General features: G+C 42.0%; 1 protein-coding gene across 2 annotated transcripts in view; it reads right to left on the reverse strand.

The window, feature by feature from the left end:
- Window positions 1-371: 371 nt before the first annotated feature.
- The window catches only part of Wdfy1 (WD repeat and FYVE domain containing 1), a 52,633-nt gene continuing 39,779 nt past the window's right edge, over window positions 372-13,225 (reverse strand). For both annotated transcript variants that reach the window (XM_003464019.5, XM_013146147.3), the window contains 4 exons: window positions 9,107-9,208; window positions 6,313-6,443; window positions 4,273-4,381; window positions 372-3,550 (listed from right to left, as the gene is read on the reverse strand). In XM_003464019.5, coding sequence (XP_003464067.2) covers window positions 3,491-3,550; window positions 4,273-4,381; window positions 6,313-6,443; window positions 9,107-9,208 — 402 coding nt within the window. In that variant the 3' untranslated portion in view covers window positions 372-3,490. The remainder of the gene's footprint in view (window positions 3,551-4,272; window positions 4,382-6,312; window positions 6,444-9,106; window positions 9,209-13,225) is intronic.

Raw genomic sequence — 13,225 nt, forward strand, 5'->3', positions numbered from 1 at the left:
CTCCTACAGCTTCAGGGAGCCCACGGGCCCAGCATTCTGCCCTATGTGACCACTGTGGCACGAGGGCCTCTCACTCTGCCACAGCCCTCAGAACCCGTGGCCTCACATGCAGACACAATAAGCACAAGGAGGCCAGGCAGGTGGAGGTGGCCTGGACTTAGGTCAGAACGATGGACAGAGACACAGTGTGTCTGGTCTTCTCATCTGTGAGACAGAAATGGGGAAATAACGCCTTGCAGAGCACTGCCAAGATGGAATGAGATGACCCGGGTAAAGCACCCAGCACACAGAAGATGCCAGAGAAATGGCTGGCCGATACCATTGCCCCATGTCCAGATCAAACCAAAGAAAACCTAAGGTAAGCAGCACAGTGACAAGCAAGGAATATTTTATTGTATGCATATTTCCCCAAAACCCCCACAAAAATGCACTACAAATAGGAGGAGAGAACGAAGTTTTACTAGCCTCTCTGGGATACACAGGGCATCGTATCTCATAGAAACATAGCTAGTGTAAAAACAATGTGTACTTACTAGTTAACGTCACCTTTGCTTCTGAGTCAAAAAAGGCTGTAGAGAAAAACACTTTATTTGTACTTTACTACAAATGTGCTGTACAGTTACAGTTCAGCTTACTTAAAGAGTTACTGGATAGCAAACTACAGAAAATAGAGGAGGCATTCAATAATCTGCTCACAATTAACAATTAAGCAATAGATACTTGAATACATACAGCATGTATTACTTATTTGTTAAACCTCACTTTGACAATGAGCAGATGATTTATCACTAATTGTAACTGGTTTCTTACTTTTAAAAAGACACCAAATTCAATAATGGAAGTAAAAAATATTTTAAAGAAAACTGCCTTTAGAAAATATGGGTCTCCTTGGGTCTTGTGCTGCTACGGCGCACACTGCATATCTGGGTCAGAGTCAACAGTTTAAAAAAGACAGCTACTAATAAACTGAATAGCTGAGAGAAGACAACCAGGTAGTATGTTCTAAAGCAAGACACTGTTTTCTGTTTATATCCTCCGGGAAGCAAGACAGAACTAGAGAGAGTAAACGGAGGTTTACAATACAGTATAATGAATAATAATTTGCTTGTGTTTAATGCTATTGGGGTATTGCTATCACTTGGAGTAATAAAGGACAATTTTAAAAACATGTTGATAGTGAAGATCTGGCATGTCCTTATTCCATATTCCATACACACAAGAGCTAAATAAAAGGATCTTCTCTAATACTCTGTACTTCTTAATCCATATGCACACAAATTACCTCACAGATTCAGGAAAGAACAGGAAACTTACTTGAACTATCTTACATGACCTGTTCATGAGAAACAATCAAAAATAAGGCAATAACTATGAGTTTATCTGTACGTTCCTTGTGTGTCTCATCCGTATAATTGAGAAAATAATTTTTGCCCACTTCTATAAAAAATACTACACCACTTTCTGGCAAATGTGTGATAGAAACAAGATAAGCCTGACAGGTACATTTCCAAAAAAAAAAGTCTATGATAGGCTTAGGTGGAGAGCAATCTATTTGGAAATATTCTCCTTCCTTCTCTAATTTTTTCTTAGGTATAAATGTCCTCCTTGACTTACATTAACTTCGTAAAGGGCCTGAAATGACTTTTACATTCTCCATGGAAGGTAGTTTTTTCATTAAGAACACTTTCAGATAAAAATATGTGAAAGGTATGCACTATTCTTAGCAGCTGTGATATTCTGTTCAACTTACCACAGACACTAAAGTCACATTTCACAGAAGTTAAAGGAAAACAAATCCACAACTCAGCACTCTTCTGCAGGGCAAGGACGGATCCTATTCTGTATTCCCTTCAGGACTTAAAATCCTAGGATAGCACCTTTGAATGGACCAAACCATTAACTGAATGAAAATTAATACACGAAATTGAACATTCAACATCATGGCTTAAAAGCTACCATCATTCAATTTTGCTTCCAAATTATTTTGAGTTAACATATATTTTGTGAAGAGTTATTAAAAGAAACAATTTTCCAAGGTGATGTAACACAAAAAAGGAGAAATAAAATTCCTCTGGCTTCATTCTGAAAACAGTTTTTGTCAATCATTCCAGAATATGGTGTGCCTTGCTGGCTTTATTACTGGTGTCACATGACATCTCAGATGAACTAACTGCCAGAAACTTTTCTATCCCTGTAAGCCCTGGTTACAAACCAGATTTAGTCCTTTTAGTTTGATCATACAGAATAACCATGTTGTCTTAGTATATCTCCAACACAGTGACACAGTGTTTTTTAAAAATCAATATCCATTAGTAAGACATTAGAAAGATACAGTTCCTATTTTCATATTTAATCCTTTTTTAAAAAGTAGATCCTTAGACACTCGCTTCCGCAGCCCAAAGAACTGATATAGGGGCCACTGTTCAAGCAAACAAACTCAGACATAAATATTTTATATTAAAAGACAGGCTCTCCATTCCTTAACCTCTGCTTCACCCTACCACTCTGGTTCAAAGCTTGAAAACAACTTCTGCCAGTCGTGATGGATGTGATGAAAGGAATTACTGTACAAGACCTGATTCATGATTACATCTCTGGCCACCAGGTTTCTCCAAAGAAATGTGAAGAATGCCCGTTCCAACTAAAAATCAGCATCATTTAAAAGCTTTGGAGGACTTCTCTGAGGACATTAAACTGCCACACATCTCAGGAGCTCATCTTGGGATTAGGGACAGAATGTGTCTGTCAGGAAGGCCGCATGTTTGTGGGACAGACTGACCGCGTCCCTGCCCCCGCAGGCTGGCAGCAGGCTTCACTGTGAGTTGTCCCTGGCTGCAGTGAGAGCGTGCCAGGGACCTGCGTGACTCGTGTGTTAACAGCACCATAGTAAAGCGTCCTGGGAGAGGGATGTGGACTGACCTGGGTGATACATTAGTTTCACAACTGACATCACAAGAGCAAAGGTTTGCTTGTTGCATATGGAAAGGTTTTCCAGAAAGTGAAGCAACTGAAATGGACCGAATGCTACGTGCAGACAATGGCATGACCTAGACAGGGCACAGTGAGGCGCAGGCCACATCTGCACGCTGCTGGCAGGGAGGGCGACTCTCCTTCCTCACTTCCTCCAGCTCTGGGCTCTTGGCAGACTGTTGGTCTGAGCAGACATGTGTTTGTGTTCGGGACAACATTGGGAGAGTTCTCAGCTTTCACTTTTGGTTCAATTTTTTCCTCTAAACTCGCACAGCAGGATGGCTCTTTCCTCACCCACGTGCTCGCTGCTCACAGGGAGGTCTCCTTGAAGTCAGGGAACCGCCACAGACCTTTTCCGTATTTGTTCCCAAAGGTGAGTTCCTTTCCAATGTTTTCTTCAGAAAAAATGTTTTTAAGTGGCTATTGTCCCTTCACATTACAGTGGCCGCAGGCTACATGGGAAGGGTTTCATGGGTTGGAGGCCACTGTTTGTAAGGAGGAGACCTCACTGGATCCTGGATCAGTGCAGAGAAAATCCAGTCGCCAGGCTGCAGCCCACCACCGGCGTCATGTCCCAAATCTACAGGGGAGATGGACACAGAGAAGGCAGCGGTGACCATGGAGCCAGATGTCAGGGTCAACACTGACAGACTGACTGCCAACCTTGGAAACCTGTCAAACCACCAGTCTCTCACTGTCTCCTTCCACCACACACCCTCCCAGCGACCGACCCTCCAACAGAACAGCCCAGTTCCCCAACACCGCAGGGCGCTGTGCCTGAAGATAGCATCACAGTACTGTTCTACTATCCACTGATTTTTTTTAAAAAAAAAAAAGCCCACTAGGAATATATTTCAGTTCCCGTCCCAAGAGGGGCATTAAGTATACAATATTCCCTTTCAATCTGTGTTGGTGGTTCAGAGATTTCAAGAAAAAAGTGTGGTTATTCCTCAGTGAGGATGCTGCCTGTCCAGGGTTGTACAAAAGGCCTAGAGTCAGCCGTCAGGAAAGCTCCAGGCCAGCAGGTAGCAGGAAATCCAACTCAGCACCCACAGGATCTCAGGGGTGCCAGGCCCTTGTCAGCTCACTTTGAAGATCCCCAGGGCAGAGGGCAGCACTGCTGAGACTCCTGCCACTCAGAGTGGAAATTCACAGGCGTGCAGCTGGTCACTCCGGTTTCCAGCTGGCAATGCGCGACACAGGAAGGGAAGGCGAGCCTGCCAGCCAGAAGCACCTAAGTCCACTCAGCACGGCCATGGGGCAACCTCACCTGCAGCGCCAAGCAGGCAGCAGCCAGCTCACCTTCACTATGCGGTCGGTCCCACACGTCACCATCAGGCCCCTGGCAATGTCCATGGACATATGCGAGATGTTGTGCTTTCCTTCATGAAATGTTGCTAGAGAAGTCCGACTAACAAACAGAGAAGAGATCACTGATACTCACCTCGCTGTACCTTAAGCTAAGAGAAGTTTTTTTTTTTTTTTTTCTTTAAGCAATATAAATCCTTTGGACAATAGTGTTAAAAATAGGTTTCAAAAATGTATAGCCAGGGCATGGTTGCACATGCCTGTAATTCTAGCACTTGGGACACTGTGAGTTTGAGGCCAGCAGTCTATACTACACAGGGAGATCCTGTCACAAAAAAACTAAAACCAACACAAAAAAAGTAGCTATAATTTTTGAAAAGATAAAAGCAAGGTTTTAATCACTCAATATAAATTTGGGGGGGTACCAGGGATCGGATTCATAACCCTGTGCTTGCCAAGCAGGCACTTACACCACTGAGCTAAATCCCCAGTGTCCCCCCCAACCATTTTATGTTACTGGGGTTTGAATCTAAGCTCCTGAATTACATCTGTTTTTATTTTATTCTTTTCTTTTTTGATACAGGTACTGGGGAATCGAACTCATAACTTTGCACTTGCCAGGCAGATGCTTAGGCCCCTGAGCTAAATCCCCGGCCCCTATTTTATTCTCTCTTTATTTTTTGAGACAGGGTCTTGCTAAGTCACTATGTGGCCCAGGCTGGGTTCACAATGACATTCCTTCTGTCTCAGCCTCCCAGAGTGTGGGATGACAGGCATGTACTACCAATTCTGGCTGATTTGTATCTTTTTTTTTTTTTTTTTAATTAGAAAAGCTTACATTTGAAAACACAAGGTTCAGCTGGGCATCGTGGCATGCACCTGTAATTTCAGCACTTGGGAAGCTGAGGCAGGAGGATCAGCGTGAGTTCAAAGCCAGACTGGGCTACATGGTGAGACCCTGTTTCCAAAAAAAACCCACGAAGCTTTGCCTAGTGTCATGTGACTCATGCCTCATCTCACCACTAGGGAGAGTGTGGTGACCCATGGCAGCTGATGGAACGTTCCTGAGCCTCCACAGCTCATGTCTCATCTTACCACTTGGGAGGCTGAGGCCGGAAGGTCACTGCAAGTTCAATGCCAGTATGAAGAACATAGCAAGATCCTGTCTCAATAAAACCTACACAGAATGAGCTCCTACAGCATAGGGAAAACATGCACCAGAAATCTACAGGACCCCTGAAGTCTCTGTTACCCACAGCACCAAAGCAGCAGCCTCTTCCAGAACGGGCACTAACACCACTCTGAGAGCAGAGTCCTCCCTCCCATTACAGCTCATTAACCAACGCCAGTGGTGACACACTGGCTCCCCACGCAGGCCTCTGTCAGCTGTGACCATATGATGATTCATCAGAGTGGTATGGTGGTCCAGTCCTAACGGATTGGCCTGGGGCAGAATCAGACATGTAGGCAGATGTACCTCAGACATAAAGCACTGTGTAAGAGAGTTCCAGCTCAGACACGTGCAGTAGAGCGAGCATTGGTCTTTACAGGGCTCTCTCTGGAGTTACATTTGATGCATGGACACACACATGTCGGGGTGTGGACTGGTCCTTGCCTGGAACCCCGTGTGCTGTGGAGGCTCAGGAACATCCCAGCAGCTGCCATGGGTCACTGCACTCTCCCTAGTGGTCAGGAAAAGTCTGTCCCAGCTGGAAGGGCAGTTTGAGAACAGCAGTGTTCTAAGTCACAAATTCAGGGCAAGATCTTCTCTACAGACATGTTTTACAAAATTCAGAAGGGACAAACACATGGAAGAAATGTACCTGTACCATTTTTTGGGCTGTCTCTATCTGAGGAACCCTTTTTAAAATTAATTTATGGGGCTGGGAATATAGCTCAGGGGACATTGACTGCCAGGCAAATGCAAGATCATGAGTTTCCTAGTGCCAAAAAAATATTAATTTATGATTTATTTTTAAGAAACTTGTTAGAAAGAAGGAGTAGGATGCAGAGATGAGACACGCCAGCACTCACTCTTCGTCCCTGATGGAGTCGTAGCAGGAGTCACACACGCGCACCTGGAACTCGAAGCCCATGACCGGGTAGCTGGAGCGCTTGCTGCTGCACTTTCCACACACAGCCTGCCCGCACTTCCGGCAATGGTGCTTCCGGCCGACCAAGGGGGAAAACAGGGTTTAGCCTTTGCTTTAATGCACATGGCCTGCCTTTAAAGTCGGGGAACAGGAGCGGGGACGATATGCCTTGAATTACAATCACCCCAACTCAAGGCATTGTTAACACTCAAGTAGTTTCAACACTAATCTTGCTTTACTGGTCAAATACTGTTTTTTATGCTTCCATTTTATTGGGCTATATATTAACAAGATTAAGACCAAGTTCAAATTCATTTTGGAACCTAATTGCTACAAATTTCAGGAAGGAAAATCTCCTCCAAACAAAAGTTTTAAAACAAGCTATACATGTAACATGCCTTCACTAAGAGAACAGTGTTATGGTTGTTATATAGATGTTCCCCACAGCCTAGTGGATGGGGCTTTTGGGAGCAGCTGGATCCTGTGTGTGATACTGGGTAGGGCTGGGTGTGGGTAATGGCTCTAGAAGATCCACCCTGTGTGTGGTTAGCACCAACCAGTAGCGTTGCAGCCAGAAATAAAAAGGCAAAGAAGGAAAATTTTTTTCCTCCTTTAACTTGGAGGTTTTGGGTATTTTGTTCCAGCAATGAGAAAATCATTAAAACAAACTATCTGTAAGTTTTATACTTTTAATCTCCCAGATTATAATTAAGTAGACTCAAGAACATTTCAAAACAGCCAATTATTACTGATTCTGACACCTTACCACTATAAGTTGTTTCCTGTTTTATTAATTGTTCACTTGTTCTGTTCTATTAATTGCTAATTCATCAGAGTAAAACTCCCTACCTCATGTGTCCCTTACAAGCAAGGAACACTATACCCCAATTACAATGTACTACTTAGTTGAGACATGCACTGTGAGAACTTAGCTTACAACTACTCAGGGGCTATTTCACAGGGTTAGAATGTCATATGCACTGAAATAATCCCTGCACTGGCTCCCAGTCTCACATTAGACTTACTGTACAGTAGCTTTGTGAGAAAAGTCAGAGAAAGTTTATTAACAAACACAAATTTTAAGCTAATCCCTCACAGAGCTGCATAAAAAAAATAAAGTCAGCATTCTTTTACTTACCTATACAAATTCATATTCACTCTAGCGGGGAACTACCTTCAGCTGCTGCAGAAATATATTTTATTGCAGAGCTTCGCTATTTTATGAGTATCTCATGCTATGAGTACCTTTGAAGTCTGTAGGCTGGGTTTTTTTAACTTTAATAATAAAAAATGGTACTCAAACATACTTAATAAAGTGTTCCAGGTACACTTTTACCACTTTAAAATCAGTGGGGTAACAGTATCTCAGCACAGACTAAAGTGTAATTTTTTAGCCACACATAATATATACTTGTATGCCCTAATTTGTTTTAATTTTATAATTGGCGGCTCTGATGGACTAAAAACTAGTGGTCAACTTAAACACAGGTGAACTGAATCAGCTGTATTAAGTGTGGATGGTCCACCTGAGGACTGTTGTTGCCGGCATAAAAAGGAGACCTGGAAAGGAAGAGTAGCATCGTGGGATCTTCTAAATGGCAGTGGTGTTTGGAACTGTTAGTTCTCCTGTAGGAGCTCATTCTGCTGGCTCCCCTGTTATGAACTCAGCTGTTATCAGAGGAGCTCACGACCTTGTTGCTGAGAACAGCTACAGTTTGCTTTGGGGGGAGCTCTGGTCCTTACTCTGAGCATCACTTCCTAGCTCTGGAGGGCAAGATGTGTGCTGTTTTCAATCTCCAGGAGAAGCTTGTCACAGTGGCTTCCTGATACATACTCAGCTGTTCTCATTGTTGGAGGAAGTTGGGACCTTGTCACTAAGGATGGATATGATACTTTTCAGAGGAGCTCTGGTCCTTATTTTGAGCATCACTTACTGGCTCAAGTACAGAACCTTCAATCTACTAGCACAGATTCTTCACCCCGCTGGCGTAAACTTTGTAGCCATTGACCTTTGGGCCTTCCCAGCATAGATCCATAAAACAAACTTGCATGAGTCATTGCTGTGGGCTCTAGTTTTTCAGCTGAACTGATACAGGATATTGCCATGGGATCCAGGCCCTCAGCTGGATTCTCCAGATCTTTAGTGTGTAGACAGATTTTTTTTGTTTGGTTGGTTGGTTGTTTTTTTGTTGTTGTTGTTGTTGTTTTGTTTTGTTTTGTTTTTGGGTACTGGGCATTGAACTCATGACTTTGCGCTGACCAGGCAAGCGCTTAAACCACTGAGCTAAATTCCCAGCCCATAGGCAGATTTCTTGCACTCCTTGCACTCCTCCCAAACACTGGGTGACTGTCATAAACTACTATAAATTATGTGCTCTGTATGTGACTGTTTTCCTTGCAACCACTGACTATAACAGCTAGTATGAAACACTGACTTTAATAAGTAACAGCTTACAGTGAAAAGGTCTTTTATTGATTTAAAAGCAGGATCTCAGGATCGTCCATGGATCCCCACTTTTCCTGCACAGGAGCAGTAAGGGAACAGTGAGGTAGCAAGTCTTGCTGGCCCTAGGAAAGGCTGAGGTGTCAGTCACACAATGACAGTGACATGAAAAACACAGGAATTAACAGAATTTATAAGAACAGTGTGTGATTTAAAGAACGTCAGATTAATCACATATCCAAATAATGAAATGCACAAGCAACCCGCTAACGATTTAAGGCTGGCAACTCACCTGCCTCAATCCCAGGGTCTTTGTGTCCCACATCTGCTTTATATTCCAAAAAAACGGCTGCTCACATTTCTGACAGGAGTCACTTTCCAGCCACTGGGGAGCCTGGGAGAGCGAAGAGTGAGAGCCAGCATCATCACACCTGAATGTTTCCACCACCGGTGTTCCGGAAATGACCATGGGAGCTACATAACTTCCAGGGGTCACTACTTCTCTTTACTCAAAGTATATTTAAATCTGTTGTCACAATCAATAGTATGTGTGTATTTTGCATAATTATGATTTTAGCACTATTTACAGTGTTACTCTATTTGAAATCTGGAGATGAGAGGGAATAATTCCAAGTTTTACTGCAAACTCTTACGGGTTGTCTTTATGTTTTTTTTAATGCATAAGTTTTTGAAATCTATATCCAGTTGAGTAAAAATCCGTCTGTATCTTACAGAGTCTGGTAAAATACCACCTGGAAAGACTCCCGTGACTAACCAAAGATCTGACAAACACGACCCCCGAGTTGCTGAGGAATCAGCCAGCGGCCCTTCATCCTGTGAGCCAGGAAGCCTCCTGCAGCCTCCCTGCACCAGGCACTCTGGGATTCTCTTCCCCCACACTAACCAGACAGCCATCTACCAGCCTCATTCATCTCCTCATAGCCACAGCCTGCCAGGCATTTTTGTTGAAAACAGGAATCAAAGTGTCAAATTTACCTTATTAGGAACTTAGAAAATACTTTCCTAAACAAAAAAGTACTGATTGTAGAATGTGATTTTAAGACATCCTTTAAAAAACTGTTTAGCTCCAACCATTTGATGTTACGTAGGTATAATAAACATTGCAGGAAACACTATTTTCTATAAAGCAATTTGAGCAAAGATCATGGAGAAATTTTTTTCTGAAAGTTAACTCTCAAGCAAAATGAATCTTCTGAGAGGATCCTAGTGATTTCCAAAGGACACTGACTTGTGGGAAATAATGCACCAGAGATGGCAGGTGGTTTAAAGAAATCCTATGTGAGTTCTGATTTAAAGAACGGGTTCTCCTGGTTCTTCATCTCATTTTCTATTCCATCAAAATCTCAGGCACTCCTGCCTCTTTCTTCTGATACATTTTAAGAAATATTTCTACACATGACAGATACTAGAAAGGTATTAGGGGGCTTCTGGGACAACATGACAGATAGATAACAGCACCTATGGAGGCTCTCTGAGATACCCAGCTTAGAATCCAGGAATGGTGCGGTGTGAAGAGTCCTAAGCAAGGGGAGATATACCCTGCTGACAAAGGCACAAACTAAGCTGAGAGAAACCAACTGGAAATGCAATCCTGGTGCTATAACTGGAACAGATAAAATCTCCACATGGAAGCTGGAACCCGCACCTCTGGAAGCTGTGATTTGAATTTCCTGCTTCCGCTGCTGCATCCACGTTGGCACAACAGGGAGAGAGACGCACGTGAAAGCTCTGAGAGCCAGAATCAGGGAACGGAGTTGAGAGAGGGACTGGCGGGGAGCCCTGCATCGACCTGCAGTGAGTGAGAGGAACAGGCACCCTTCCATAGACTAGGAGGCTACAAAAGAAGGACATTCTGGGACCAGGCAGACTAGCCGGAATAGAACACTGCAGTGACTTTACGCATATTCCCCTCTCAAATATGCTAAGTGTGGAGTGCTTGGCCTGGGTGACGCTGCTGACTAAGACCCAGGAGGCTAGCCCAAACCAGGTCCCAGTACCTGGTGGTGCACCCTAGCAGTGAAGCCTTCAGTAGGTTGACTGACCTGGAGGAGCAGGCCCAGCAGAGGCTACCCAGGTCTGTGTCTCCCTGGTACACTGCAGTGGGTGGAAACATCTAGCCGGTGCATTCAAACAAACTGTAACTGACAAAGAAAAAAACTGGGCCTCCTATATACGCTTGTGTGGAAGGAACAAAAAGTATGGGAAGAGGGAGCAACAAAAAAGGGTCCTCGGCCCCCAATCCTGAGAACACTGATCCAGCAAAGGTAAATGGAAAGGAGAATGAGGACAGAAAACATGCAATATCAGACACAGCACCAATAGACATAAAGCAATATCTCCAGAGCCTCATATACAAGTTCAAAAGTGAAATATTCAATGAAATAAAGCAAGATATCAGTACAATAGTTAGAGAAATGCTAAGCACTGCCCAAGAAAAAACAGACGGTAGAATGGAAGAGCAGAAAAAAAGGGGAGAATTGTTTGATGGAGAAAATAGAGAAAAACATAGAATACGTGGAGCAGGTTCAAAGAGATTACCAGGAAACTAAAAACTCTATTGAAAGCTGGCATAACAGCTTGAAAGAAACTAAGGATAGATTATCTGAACTGGAGAGCAGATTTGTAATGTGGGAGCATGAAATGAAAAACTTCTTTAAAATAACAAGGAAACAAACAGCAAATAATACAAAGGCTAGAAGATGATAAGAGGATCTAGAACTTAAGAATTAAGAATGTAAAAGAAGAAGTAGGGACACAAACAAATGAACTAAAAGGCTGTTCACAGAGATAATCCAGGAGAATTTCCCTAATTTAGCAAAAGGTAAAGATACTCAGATGTGTGAGGCATACATGACCCCAGCCACCTACAACCCAAACAGAGCTACACCCAGGCATATAATAATCAAAATTCCAGAAATCCAATATAAGAACAGAATATTAAAAGCCATCAAAGAAACAGATCACTTACAAGGGAACACCCATTAGAATTACAGCAGACTTCTCGGCACAAACCATCAAATCACGAAGAACGTGGGGGGAAATAATTCAAGCTTTAAAATATAATAACCTCCAGCCAAGACTGATATATCCTGCACAACTGTCCCTAGAAATTGATGGAAAAGCACGGTGCTTCCAGGATAAAGTAGGAAAATTTGCAACCACCAATTCAACTCTACAGAGAATACTACAGGATATTCTAAAAAAGAAAAATACCAAGATTCCAGAAACAGTGACTGAGAGGCCACAATGAATGGAGGAGAAAGCAAAATGAAGAAGACAAACTGACAACTAATGACAGAAAAAGAGCTCAACAGAAATGAGGCAGAGAAGGTTGGATGGTAGGAACAGCTATTTTGGAGAAAACAAGATGTCATAATAGCTAGTGCTGATTTAATATCATCTTGTTTTGAAGTCCCATCAAGCTTTTGTTCTTCTGTCTCCATCGGTCTTTACAGGTTGTTATCTTACTGGATTTCATTATATGTGATGATATAAACAAAACCTTTTATAGACAATAAGATTATACAGAAACTATTGTTCATTTTCTGATAGTTGGTTCTAAATACCCTGTAAGAATGTCATTCTCTTGAATGGTTTTACACTGTTTTGATATGTTTGGTGCTACAGTATACGAAGTTATACTCAAAGATTTCAAGGAAAGAGACAGTATGGTAACTACTTTTATGTCAGGATATCTTGCGATGAAACACTGTTTTGCTTAAATGGTTATGTTTTGACCTGCGCTGTTTTGTTGTCATGCCCTCTTTTACTTTTTTTTACTATTTACTTTATTTTTATCTTTTTAATTAAGGGAAAAATGAATGAAAGATAGCAGGATATATTATAGTAATCCACTTTGATTTCCTATTAATTTGATTTGAAACCCTGTATTGCTCTAACCATCTTGTTTTGACTGATTTTCCTCTATTCTGTTTTGCTTGATAGTACCAAGTTCAAAAGTATAGCCAACAACTATGAAGACAATAAGATTCATTATGACACCCATTCTGGTTGACTATTGTCTTCTTTTGAAGTCCTGTGATATCTCCAATGTTTTGGTTTTATTCTTTACTGTTTTGTTCAATTTTATTATAACTGATGATATAGGCAATTCTTTTTAAGATAGCAAGAGGCATTATGGTAACCATTGTTGATTATCTTGTATTTTGTTTTTACATTATGTATTATGTCCATCCTTTTGATTTGACTGACTTTGTTCTGTTATGTCACATTTGGTTTTATTCTCTTCAAAAAAAAGTAATAAGAACTGTGGGAGTAATAAAACCCAAAATGTGTAACTGTCATTGTAAAATATAGAGGAAAAGAAAGTGCTCTAAAGGATATAACTGCATGTATATTTAAGTGTGTAAGATAGATAACCATATTACTG

The sequence above is a fragment of the Cavia porcellus genome, unplaced genomic scaffold (assembly GCF_034190915.1).
Source record: "Cavia porcellus strain 051 isolate PalLab524CR breed Dunkin Hartley unplaced genomic scaffold, mCavPor4.1 scaffold_1, whole genome shotgun sequence".
NCBI classification, from domain to species: Eukaryota; Metazoa; Chordata; class Mammalia; order Rodentia; family Caviidae; genus Cavia; species Cavia porcellus.